This window comes from Ophidiomyces ophidiicola (assembly GCF_022830035.1).
Source record: "Ophidiomyces ophidiicola strain CBS 122913 chromosome Unknown scaffold_5, whole genome shotgun sequence".
In the NCBI taxonomy this organism is placed as follows: Eukaryota; Fungi; Ascomycota; class Eurotiomycetes; order Onygenales; family Onygenaceae; genus Ophidiomyces; species Ophidiomyces ophidiicola.
Window position 1 is genome coordinate 390,031 of NW_026054645.1, and position 11,157 is coordinate 401,187.

At 47.8% G+C, this 11,157-nt stretch overlaps 5 protein-coding genes across 5 annotated transcripts; all 5 read left to right on the forward strand.

The window, feature by feature from the left end:
* Nucleotides 1–768: 768 nt before the first annotated feature.
* Nucleotides 769–1,951, forward strand: LOZ57_001991 (uncharacterized protein; the record flags this gene model as incomplete). The annotated part of the gene is made up of 3 exons (XM_049251073.1): nucleotides 769–1,000; nucleotides 1,057–1,875; nucleotides 1,932–1,951. 3 exons carry the CDS (start codon nucleotides 769–771, stop codon nucleotides 1,949–1,951), a joined length of 1,071 nt encoding a protein of 356 aa, XP_049109923.1.
* A 604-nt stretch (nucleotides 1,952–2,555) lies between these two features.
* Nucleotides 2,556–3,629, forward strand: NBP35 (cytosolic Fe-S cluster assembly factor nbp35; the record flags this gene model as incomplete). The annotated part of the gene is made up of 1 exon (XM_049251074.1): nucleotides 2,556–3,629. The coding sequence occupies one exon, from the start codon at nucleotides 2,556–2,558 to the stop codon at nucleotides 3,627–3,629; it is 1,074 nt and encodes a 357-aa protein (XP_049109924.1).
* Nucleotides 3,630–4,591: 962 nt separating this feature from the next.
* Nucleotides 4,592–5,990, forward strand: PEP3_1 (tethering complex subunit; the record flags this gene model as incomplete). Its single annotated transcript, XM_049251075.1, has 3 exons — nucleotides 4,592–4,971; nucleotides 5,027–5,796; nucleotides 5,863–5,990. The coding sequence occupies 3 exons, from the start codon at nucleotides 4,592–4,594 to the stop codon at nucleotides 5,988–5,990; spliced, it is 1,278 nt and encodes a 425-aa protein (XP_049109925.1).
* Nucleotides 5,991–6,463: 473 nt separating this feature from the next.
* On the forward strand, nucleotides 6,464–7,840 carry ARC1 (G4 quadruplex nucleic acid binding protein; the record flags this gene model as incomplete). The annotated part of the gene is made up of 1 exon (XM_049251076.1): nucleotides 6,464–7,840. The coding sequence occupies one exon, from the start codon at nucleotides 6,464–6,466 to the stop codon at nucleotides 7,838–7,840; it is 1,377 nt and encodes a 458-aa protein (XP_049109926.1).
* A 1,049-nt stretch (nucleotides 7,841–8,889) lies between these two features.
* ANP1 (Mannan polymerase II complex anp1 subunit) lies at nucleotides 8,890–10,528 on the forward strand (the record flags this gene model as incomplete). Its single annotated transcript, XM_049251077.1, has 4 exons — nucleotides 8,890–8,972; nucleotides 9,067–9,746; nucleotides 9,803–10,122; nucleotides 10,175–10,528. The coding sequence occupies 4 exons, from the start codon at nucleotides 8,890–8,892 to the stop codon at nucleotides 10,526–10,528; spliced, it is 1,437 nt and encodes a 478-aa protein (XP_049109927.1).
* Between the last annotated feature and the right edge of the window lie 629 nt (nucleotides 10,529–11,157).

Genomic DNA, 11,157 nt, shown 5'->3' on the forward strand with positions numbered 1-11,157 from the left:
CAAAAAGGATCCGCCACGTTGCACTCTGCGAATATTATTAATTTTGTTTCATATCTGCGGAGTATGCCCTATGGCTTATTTCAAAGCCAAGCGGCCCACGATTGCGAACATAACAGCCAAAGCCTGTGTGCATTTCCCGCTTGCTGGCGCGACCAATCTATGGAGGAACCCCATTATTTGCGGATCATATTGGAATGACGAAGCTCACTAACTAGGTACAGGTGCCCAGCCTCTCTAGGCAGATCAAAAATTTCCATTCATTGGCCTACATTGCTTGAGGTGTTGCCCTCGTTTTTAGTCTTTCTACTCCATCCGAAGTGCGGGTACGCACATCACTGGCTTCACCCAACAGACCTCAAGCGTCTTTTGCCTTTGGGCTCGGATCTTTCCACATCATCCGCCCCATAAGGGGCTAGCTATGCCTGGACGTTGCGCTTTCCAACAATAATTTCGCCCAAATTTAATTTTTTTTGCGCATAACTATCCCAGAAAATGCGTTTGCGCCAGTTTAATTTTTTCTTAGCCGGATCCCTCAGGATGCCAGAGCCTTGAAACCGGGATACTTGCAGAGTAACTACTCCATACAACAGACTCTGCGTTGCCGTACGTATGCAATTACTTGATATCAAGCTATATATGCTTTGATGTATTTTGTCGGTTAACAGACAATCACATTCTTTCGCTGAGAGCTATGAACTGACAGCATTTCCTTCTCTCTCGTACTTCATCTATTTTTTGTGCCAGGAAGAGCTTCTTCAACTCTTAGCCATGCTTTTTTCTGCCTCCATCGCAGCCTTTATTCTGAGCACGTCTGTGCTCTCATTAAGCATTCCTCGCTCATCACAGCCCTTGTCGAGACTTGATATTAAACTGACTTCAGCCGGCAATACCCGTGTCAAGGCTGTTCTTACTAACAAGGCCAGCCGCACACTTAATTTACTGAAGTATAACAATCTTTTGGATGACGGCCCCGTGAAAAAGGTCGAGTTATACAAGAATGGTACCAAAAATTGTTTGCTTTATCATCACTTTAATCTAACGTCGGATATCATCTAGGTAATCCCGTAGAATTTGATGGAATGGTTCGGCATTTTCAAACGAGAGGTCTTCCGGAGAATGTGTTTGTTTCTATTAGGCCTAACGAAAAGATCGAAGTGAACTTCGACATTGCGTCGACCGCTGATTTATCAGCGGGCGGCAGTTATTCTATCGTCTCTCGTGGCCATATTCCATTTGCCGAGCCAAGTACAACTGAGCTTACCGGAGTTGTGAGCTATGACTCTAATACATTAAAGCTTGACATTGATGGCACTGCTGCTGCCTCAGTCGTCAAGGCTATTCCACATTTTCTCGTCCCGCGGGCAAGGCTAGATCGCCCTACCTGCGGCCCCTCTTTCGGACCGGTTGTGAGGGCTGCTCTAAAAAACGCTGCCGAAATTTCTTTGAAAGCCGCTGAGGCTGCTAAAAAAAATCCCAAACTGTTTCAGGAGTATTTCCGCACCAGCAATTCAAGTGCCGTTAACACCGTGGCTCGTCGCTATCGAGCAGTTGCCAAAGAAGCAGCTTCCATAGATAGTGGAATTGTTAGATATTATTGTCAAGATTTCCTTGGTCGATGCACGACGAATATGCTTGCTTACACACTTCCTCGTCGAAACACTATCGCCAATTGCCGGGGGTTCTACCAGATCTCACCACTTTCAACCAAATGCCGCGTGGAAGATCAAGCTGCTACCGTTATTCACGAGATTACCCATGCCGTTGGCGTCTTTTCACCCCACACCATTGACCATGCATACGGGTATCAAAACCTTACGAAACTGACGACTGCACAGGCACTTCTGAATGGTGACACTTATGGTCTATTTGCCGTTGGTGAGTCTTCATAGCCTTGCTAGTTTCATATGTATGGGCCCTACTAACTTCTTTAGCTGTCCGCCTAGGATGTTAGTACGGAAGCTTTTCTTTTCCTTGTGTATATTAAAAAGGGTATTATGGACTGGCGTTTTTTATACACCCTCGGCGCCTTAGTCACTACTGAAATGGAATGATTTTCATTCTGCACTTGCTCGTATGCTTTTTTTGCAGTTACTTCATCTGATCCAACTATCACACTACCAAGTGAACTGCATGGCTCCTTACCCAATGTGCCATGCCAGTATATCATAGACTCCCGTAGTTATTACGTTTAAGTATTTATGCCTCTACACCTCACTAATAACTTTTTCAACCTGTAAAGCAGTCAATGACCTAGCATTCTAGCTTAAATCAACTATATTGCCAGTGGCCACTCTGACATCTCACACTACTATCCAAAGTAAAAGGTTCTTGCTAGTTAATGAGATGCCAATGTGGTTGTTTGCGTAATTACTAATCTGCGGATGTGGTTGGATTTAAGAGCTTAAAAGCTTAAAGCTTGTCGGCGCAGCCTGAACGCAACAGCCCATTACAAATCATCTTGAAGCAATCGCCACAACACGGTTTGATAAGAACGGGCTGAAAGCCAGTCTATCACTCCTTGCCCGACTGGCCAGGCTTGTTACGCCTCAGGGACAATGGCACCGTCATTCCAAGAAGAAGCTGCCGCTCTTTCTGGGCCCTCAGCATCAGCTCCAAAACTTGTTGCACCTGAACCTGGTTTGTGCTATCTCTCTCCTCAAATACTGTCGCTAACAGGTGAAGAACATTGCCCTGGCCCCGAATCCGAACAAGCCGGCAAAGGAGATGCTTGTGCGGGCTGCCCTAATCAAGCAATCTGCGCCTCTGCCCCCAAAGGCCCGGACCCCGATATCCCCGTCATTACCGCTCGTTTATCTTCCATACGGCATAAGATTCTCGTGCTCTCAGGTAAGGGTGGGGTTGGAAAATCAACTTTCACGTCACTTTTTGCCAATGCGTTTGCGTCGAATCCCAACTCCACGGTTGGAATAATGGACACTGATATCTGCGGCCCTTCGATACCAAAGATGATGGACGTTGAAATGGAAACAGTGCATGTCAGCAATGCTGGGTGGAATCCTGTATGGGTGTCTGATAATCTTGCAGTGATGAGCGTACAGTTCATGCTGCCAAATCGAGACGATGCTGTTATTTGGCGAGGCCCGAAGAAAAACGGGCTGATTAAACAGTTTCTGAAAGACGTTGAATGGGGCGAACTGGACTATTTAATTGTTGATACACCCCCTGGGACTTCGGATGAGCACCTATCAGTCAACTCGTTTCTCAAAGAGTCTGGTGTTGACGGTGCTGTTCTGGTTACAACCCCACAGGAGGTGTCTTTATTGGATGTCCGCAAGGAAATTGACTTCTGTCGAAAAGCCGGCATCCAGATACTAGGTCTTGTTGAAAATATGTCTGGCTTTGTCTGCCCTAAGTGCACGCATGAATCACAAATCTTTAAGCCTACGACTGGTGGGGGCAAAGGCCTGGCAGATGAAGTGGGAGTACCATTCTTGGGTGCTGTACCCTTAGACCCTCGAGTTGGCATGGCCTGCGACTATGGAGAAAATTTTATGGAGCAATATCCTGATAGCCCTGCCTCAGTTGCATTGAAAGAAGTAGTGAGGGCCGTAAGCCGCCTAATCGGAGAGGACCCTAATGATGTTCTTTCAGAAGACGGAAAACCATGAAGCAATTTAACGGCCGAACGAATTTATACTATGAAATTCTGGGGATTTTAGGACGACATTTTTGGGCGAGAACTAGGCGCTCCGTGGCATGCTTTGGAGTTTGTGTTTACTCTTGCATTTACGGCGGAAAAGCATATGACTATACCATTAAAGGCCTCAGCATATATTATCATATTAGGGGGTGTATTCCTACACGGTTGGCTAACCAGATATTCGGTAATTATTTTAATGTGATAAATAAGGAAGCCCCGCCGATTCATTCGCCATTCACCAGACGCTGAGCGTCTAACACCGTACTACAACCCATGCAGCTGTTTATACGTGCATAAGCGCCGAAGGTGAAAACTGCTAATTCGGTCTCTTATTTGCTGCAAAAATAGCTCCTGAAACGACTGCCAAGACTGGCCTCCCAAGTTTGGATTTTTCCTTTTTTTTTGTTTTCTCACCAGTCATTGACTCGACAGACATGGAATGTCAAACTTGCATATGCAAACGTGAAAACAGTACCCACTCCCTTCTATCAAATTTCGAGGCGAGACCCAATACAAATTACCCTACATACCCTTAGCCCTCGCCGGTTACCGGGGTTGGTGTCTCAAGAAGCGCCGGTTGAGTTCGAATACCCAAACCTGGTTTATATTTAGCAATGGAGAATCACTCTATTGACGATACCAGCAGGCGGCTGGATCATGTTTGTTTTAGCTTGTTGATGGTTTGCTGAGATCTATTTATTAGATCTCTGAGCCCGTTCTAGCAGCACTCCTTATAATTTCTTCTTATGCTCCTTTGGATGCATGTTGTACATCGAATAACCATCCTCTTAAGCTCCTAAGTCATGGATTATATTCTTCTGCTCTTATTCTAGGCCATGCATTGACTTGCTTTCAATCATATCGTTCTTTTCCCAGCCATATATACCTTCTTTCTTCATTTCTCTTTTCGTTTGTGCAAATACATACATAATGCATTATATACTGCTACTCTTGGGACTGGGCCTCTTTTCCTCTCAGATTCAGTCTAGTCCCACACCTAGAAGAACGACCGGTTCGTTCAAAGTCGAGCGAATACGGCAATCAAGTTATGTGGCAGATGGTCCACGTGCTCTTAAGAAAGCGTATGCGAAATTTGGGATCATCCCATCAGGTATCAACTTTGAGTCGTTCGATGACTTTAGCCCGTTTTCATCCAGCGTTGATCGAGATGCTGTATCAAAAGCCAAGCAGCCAGATGAAAGTGGTGTAGTTACAAACATGCCAACCCATAATGATGTGCAGTATCTATCTCCTGTTATAATTGGAGGGCAGCAATTTATCATGAACCTTGACACTGGGTCTTCAGATACGTATGTGTCTCAGAGCTTCTTCTCAAGTACCGTACTAACATTGGATCATTTTTAGATGGGTATTCAATACTCAATTGCCACAAAATGCTAAGGGAAACCATTCAATATTTGACCCAGCAAAGTCAAGTAGCTTCTCCAAATTGAACGGTACTACCTTTAACATTACGTACGGTGACGGCTCTTTTGCATCTGGAGGCGTGGGTATTGATAGTGTGGACATTGGCGGTGCTAAGGTTGCAAAACAAGCCATTGGCCTGCCTACCAAAGTCTCAGCGTCTTTTATACGCGATGAGGCATCTGATGGCCTGGTAGGCTTGGCATTCGATAGGCTTAACACAGCTAAACCTCAAAAGCAAAAATCATTTTTAATGAATCTTGCCGAAGGGCTGAAAGAGCCTGTTTTCACAGCACAGCTGAAAAAGGGGGCTCCAGGGTCCTACGAATTCGGCAGCATTGATAAGTCCAAGTTCAATGGCAAGCTTTCCAAAATTCCGGTAAACAATACCAGAGGTTTTTGGGAATTTGATTCATCAAAATTCAGAATCGGAAATAACAGCAAGATCCATGATATAAAAAATGGGGTGACAACTGCTATCGCTGATACAGGAACGACGTTGCTGATCGCAAACGAAGAGATCGTCAGGGCGTACTATAGCCAGGTCAAGACAGCTAAAGCGTCCACTGAGGCGGGAGGATTTATTTTCACTTGTGATGTGACTCTTCCGGATTTGTTCGTTTCTCTGGCAGATACCCATCTTGCAAAAATACCTGGTAGTCTGCTGAATTTCGCTCCAGTAGGATCCAACACCACGAGTGGTGAAAAATGTGAGTAAGAATCCTCCCACGCCTCTTCGTTTCATTGCATCCGTTAACCAATCCTTTATTTTCTAGTGTGTTTTGGAGGCCTTCAATCGAACCATGGAAGCGGACTTCAGATTTTTGGCGACGTTTTCTTCAAGGCCCTGTTTGTCGTTTTTGACCTTCGAGGGCCTTCCCTACATGTTGCTGGTCATGCATGAACCATAGCCAGTATGGTCAATGGTCTAGAAAATATTAATGTATATATATGCATAATTGGGCTCATATATCACAGCCTATCTATATGACTGAAGATAATTTGTCTCAATTGAGGAACTCGTGTGAAGTTGATTGTTTGGCTGGTTTTCCCCGGATGACTCATCACGTCTGCCAAGCACGGCACCCACCTTTCGTTTGGTGTTTGGGATTTCGAGGACCCAAAAGCGAGTAAAAACTCGAGCAATTGGTTTCGGCTTTGGGAATCTCATATCAAAGTGTACGATTGGGTTTGATTTGGGTCAGTACACTTTATTTGCACCCACAATCTTCCTCTCTTTCGCTTTGGTTCCCTATGATAGCCCCGCACCGACTCGTATCGCGGGGTCTAATATTGTCATCACAGTCACTTAAACCAGCGTTTTGTTCCAAACCGTTCGCACACGCTCACGTCCTTTCACTCACCCGAATCGCCAGCATGGCTACTGCTTCAGCTCCTGCGACATCGCTGCTTTCTTTACTCTACCGATCCTATCCCCGTGTTGTTCCCTTCAATTCGACAGAGCCCGAATTGACAACTTTATCCCCAAAGATCTTTCCAACGGCGGCATATACCGATGCTGAAAATGCGGAAATTAACTCCTGGCTATCTAAAACATCAGAGTTGGCACAGGCCTTGAAAAAGGGAGAGACTGAGAGCGCTTCATCGTTAATGGATGATGTGAATAAACACCTTGCTACTCGTACTACGATTCTTGGAGCAAAGCCGTCTATTGTAGATATCGCGCTGTATGCCCTCATTGCCCCCGAAGTCGAAAAGTGGTCTCCAGAGCAACGAACCGGGGAGAACGGGCGTCATCATATTGTACGACACGTCGATTTTGTTCAAAATGCTGCTCTCTTAAACCTGCAAATACCGGAGGAAGAAAAAATTGCAATTGATGTTAACGACGTCAGAGCTCCACCAAAAGCTATTACGCCTGCAAAAGATGAGGGAAACAAGAAGAAAAAGGAAAAGAAAAATACCGGGCAGGGCGGCGAGAAGAATATGGTCGTTGGCCGGGGGAAGAATGCAAATACACCTCCTGAAGACCAGTCGTTGGTAGATAAGAACACAGCACAAGATATTTCTGCCACTGGAACGGTGGCTGGCGCCGCCGCAGCGGTTGCACCCAAGAAAGAGAAAAAGGAGAAGAAGCCAAAACCACAAAAGGCACCTGCTGCACCTGCTGCACCTCCATCTCCCTCCCTTATCGACCTCCGAGTCGGACACATCCTCCGCGCAATCAACCATCCAAATGCAGATTCTCTCTATGTATCCACAATCGCTTGCGGCGATGCTCCAGGCTCTGATAACACCAGCCAGGACGAAGCCACCGGCCTCACTGTACGGACTGTCTGCTCTGGGTTGAACGGACTGGTGCCGCTGGAGGAAATGCAAGGGCGTAAAGTCGTGACTGTCTGCAACCTCAAGCCCGTCACAATGCGTGGGATCAAATCCGCCGCCATGGTTCTGGCCGCATCACCCAAGGATGACGATTCACACGCAGGTCCAGTAGAGTTGGTCAGCCCTCCCGCAGGCGCCGAGGCGGGTGAGCGTGTTTTCTTTGACGGCTGGGGCGATGGCGAGCCGGAGAAGGTCTTGAACCCAAAGAAAAAGATATGGGAGACGTTCCAGCCCGGCTTCACGACATCAGATTCCCTGGAGGTCGTCTTTGATAGCAGTGCGGTTCCGCAGCTCAGCAAAGAGGGCGAGGGTAGCGAGGCTTCCTCCGCGTCCCCGATCGGGAAATTGGTGACCCAATCCGGAGGCGTTTGCACAGTAAAGAGCTTGAAGGGCGCCACGGTCCGATAAGCGGTGTTTGGGTGGGTACTGGGAAATAAGGGGTCGCCACTAGCTAGTCATAAGGGGTCTTGCTACGGAGTATAGAAGAGCTATCCGCGAACTAGAGCTGATTTGTTATTCCGCTATGTCAATCATCATCATAGATGTGCTTTGACCAACACACTCGGAATCCACAAGGCTTCCCGTTAATTTTATTTTCCGTAGCCGCCGGGGTTATGTAACTACTTCGCATGCACAAAGGGCTGTCACCCAAGCACACTAGACTGGTGGGAAGGCCTTTTCCCCCCAAGTCATGGGCCAGCGAGATGTAACTTACGCGGGTGGAGCTGATGATCCTGCCACATGTTGTCGATGATGGCAGCATTATTATCGCCGCCTGCGTAGGACAATCTGCATCACCACTACTCCGGAGCAGTGAGCCACAAGCCCTCATGCCTGGGGGCCGTACTCCGTAACAGGTTCCACCATGCGAGGCTGAATGGAGTTCATCGTCCGTGCTGCGCCGAGTCGTGATCGTTGCGTTTACAAGCCCATCCCCCGCCGCATCCTCCCAGTTGGCGCGTCACCAGCCGTTTCATGATCTCGTCTCCCGTTTCACCGCGGGCGGCGTAATGGATCGGCGCTGGTTACGAAGGGGCCCTTGGCCCAGAGCGGCATAGCGGGCGGCCGTCGCTGGAAACTTTTTGCCCTGGCCCGGAAGATCGATGATGCGGGTCTGCCTTCCAACAAGTCACAAGTCGGCCTGCCTGTCCTCTTTTTCCTGCCAGCCAGCTGCCCCCGTCTCGCACGCCCTCGTCCAGCCATCTCGCCCGGTCTCGCGTCTGTGTCTGCCTTTCGTTTTGTCTGTCGTTTCTTTCGTCCCCACTAGTGCGTTCACGGCGCGGCTCCCTGGGCCTCAAGCCTTCTCGCTGCCCCGTCTGCCGGGATCGCGCTCGCCGAACTTTTGGTTGACTGGGGTACCCGCCAGGGGGTTGGAGTCCTTCAAGATTGCCTCTCCGACAGTGGAACAAGTCAATTTAAAATAGGGCGCGGATACACATGTTGGTGGCATTGGAGACATGAGCAGGCAATACGCCTTCACCAATGGCTATACCGCCTACCCCCAAGGGGAAAGCGGTACCTTTTCCATATCTCCTCACAGGTTTGTTGTCGCTCTCCACCCCGTGCGCTGTGCGTATCTGGCGCTGTGGACTGCTGCCCGTCCTGTGGAGGGCTGACTGGGTGCTTCTGAATAGATTTCAACCGCGATCGCAGCCCATCCGTCGAAGACGGCAATTCCTCCAGCGCTTGCTCCTCATTTGCGTTCTGTCGATATGTGTCCTAGCATTTCTATATCCCTCCTGGCGAGCTGCGATCATTGGCACATTGACATTTGGTTTACTCTCTGCAAGCGATGATTTTCAGCTCGAGACAGTCCGGTATTACGATCTTTCTAATGCACAAGGCACAGCCCGTGGCTGGGAGCGGGAGGAACGCATTCTACTTTGCACGCCGCTCCGTGATGCTGCTACCCATCTCCCCATGTTCTTTTCTCACCTTCGCAACTTCACCTACCCCCATCATCTGATAGACCTTGCGTTTTTGGTATCCGACTCTAAAGATGAAACATCTCCTCTCCTCACCAAAATGCTGAAGGAGCTCCAGGAAGATCCTGATCCTAACATGCCGTATGGTGAAGTTTCGGTGATAGAGAAAGATTTTGGCCAAAAAGTAAATCAGGATGTGGAGAGTAGACACGGGTTTGCTGCACAGGCTTCAAGAAGAAAACTGATGGCGCAGGCAAGAAACTGGTTGCTTAGCGCCACTTTGAGACCCACGCATAGCTGGGTTTATTGGAGAGATGCCGACGTTGAGACCGCTCCCTTTACCATTTTGGAAGACCTTATGAGGCACAATAAGGATGTCATTGTTCCGAGTCAGTAACCCTACATCAAATCACCCATGTCTTTGGCAGAGCTAACTATTCACCAGACGTATGGCGACCTTTACCTGACTGGCTGGGTGGAGAACAGCCTTATGACCTTAATTCCTGGCAAGAATCCGAGACAGCACTTGCGTTAGCAGACACTCTTGATGAAGACGCTGTTATCGTTGAAGGTTACGCGGAGTATGCCACCTGGCGCCCGCATCTTGCATATCTTCGTGATCCTTTTGGCGATCCAGATATGGAGATGGAGATTGATGGTGTGGGAGGCGTCAGTATTCTAGCAAAGGCAAGAGTATTTCGCTCCGGTGTACATTTTCCTGCTTTCAGTTTCGAGAAACATGCGGAAACCGAAGCTTTCGGCAAGGTCAGAAGGTCCCATTTTCTAGCTACCAGGTGCCTTGCTAATGTCAATACAGATGGCGAAACGAATGAAGTTCTCGGTTGTTGGCTTACCCCACTACACCATCTGGCATCTTTACGAACCTAGTCTTGACGACATACGGCATATGGAAGAAATGGAGAAAGAACGTCTGCAGCGAGAGGCTGAAGAGAAGGAGAAAGCAGAACGTGCGCAGCGGATCAAGGACGAGTTCAAGGACACAAAGGCCCAGTGGGAGAAAGACGGCGCTGCTATTCAAAACATGATTCAAAAAGATAAAAAGGACCAAAAGGATCAAAAGGAGAAGAATCAGCAGCAGAGTCAACCCGAGCAGGGCAAGAAAGACCAGGGTGGAGCCGCTCCAGACTCAAAGCAGAATCCTCAGAGCTGATGATACAGACCTCAACCCAGTCACTTGCAGACCCTGGGCCTTTGTATTTCAATTTCCCGCATACGACAGAATTCCCCAACGATACGTCAAAAATCCGTTTTTTACCCGTTGAACGGATGGGATACAGTTCTATTCCAAGTTCGGCTTATGCTCCTTCGCAAGCGTTGCTCAGTGCTTTCATCTGGAATTCCGTTTAGACGCAATGCTTTGAATCTGCAATAAAAGGAGGAAATCAAAATGGTTTTTACGATATGCTACTTTTTTCTTCTTGTGTCCAAGTATTGAGATTTTCTCGTACTGGTTCCAGTGAATCATTTACGGCGTACACTGTTTCCTTCTTCGAACTTATCCCGAGGGTTTCTCTTTTTCCTTATCCTTTTGGTGGACATGTTCTCCGTGTATTCCTATATAAATCTGTGCTCATATTCTCCTGGCTGATCCTCGGCTTGAGGAATTATGTCATTTGCTTTTGCTTTTATGTATCTACTACTCCGTACTTTACGTGATGATTGTGACTTACCGCATACCTCACCAGCGAATTTTATCTGCCCACCGTGTCCTTCATCGTCGTTCGCAGTAATATGGTGTTTCAATAACCTTGGGCCATGAATTCCGACCTTGAGGGTTCG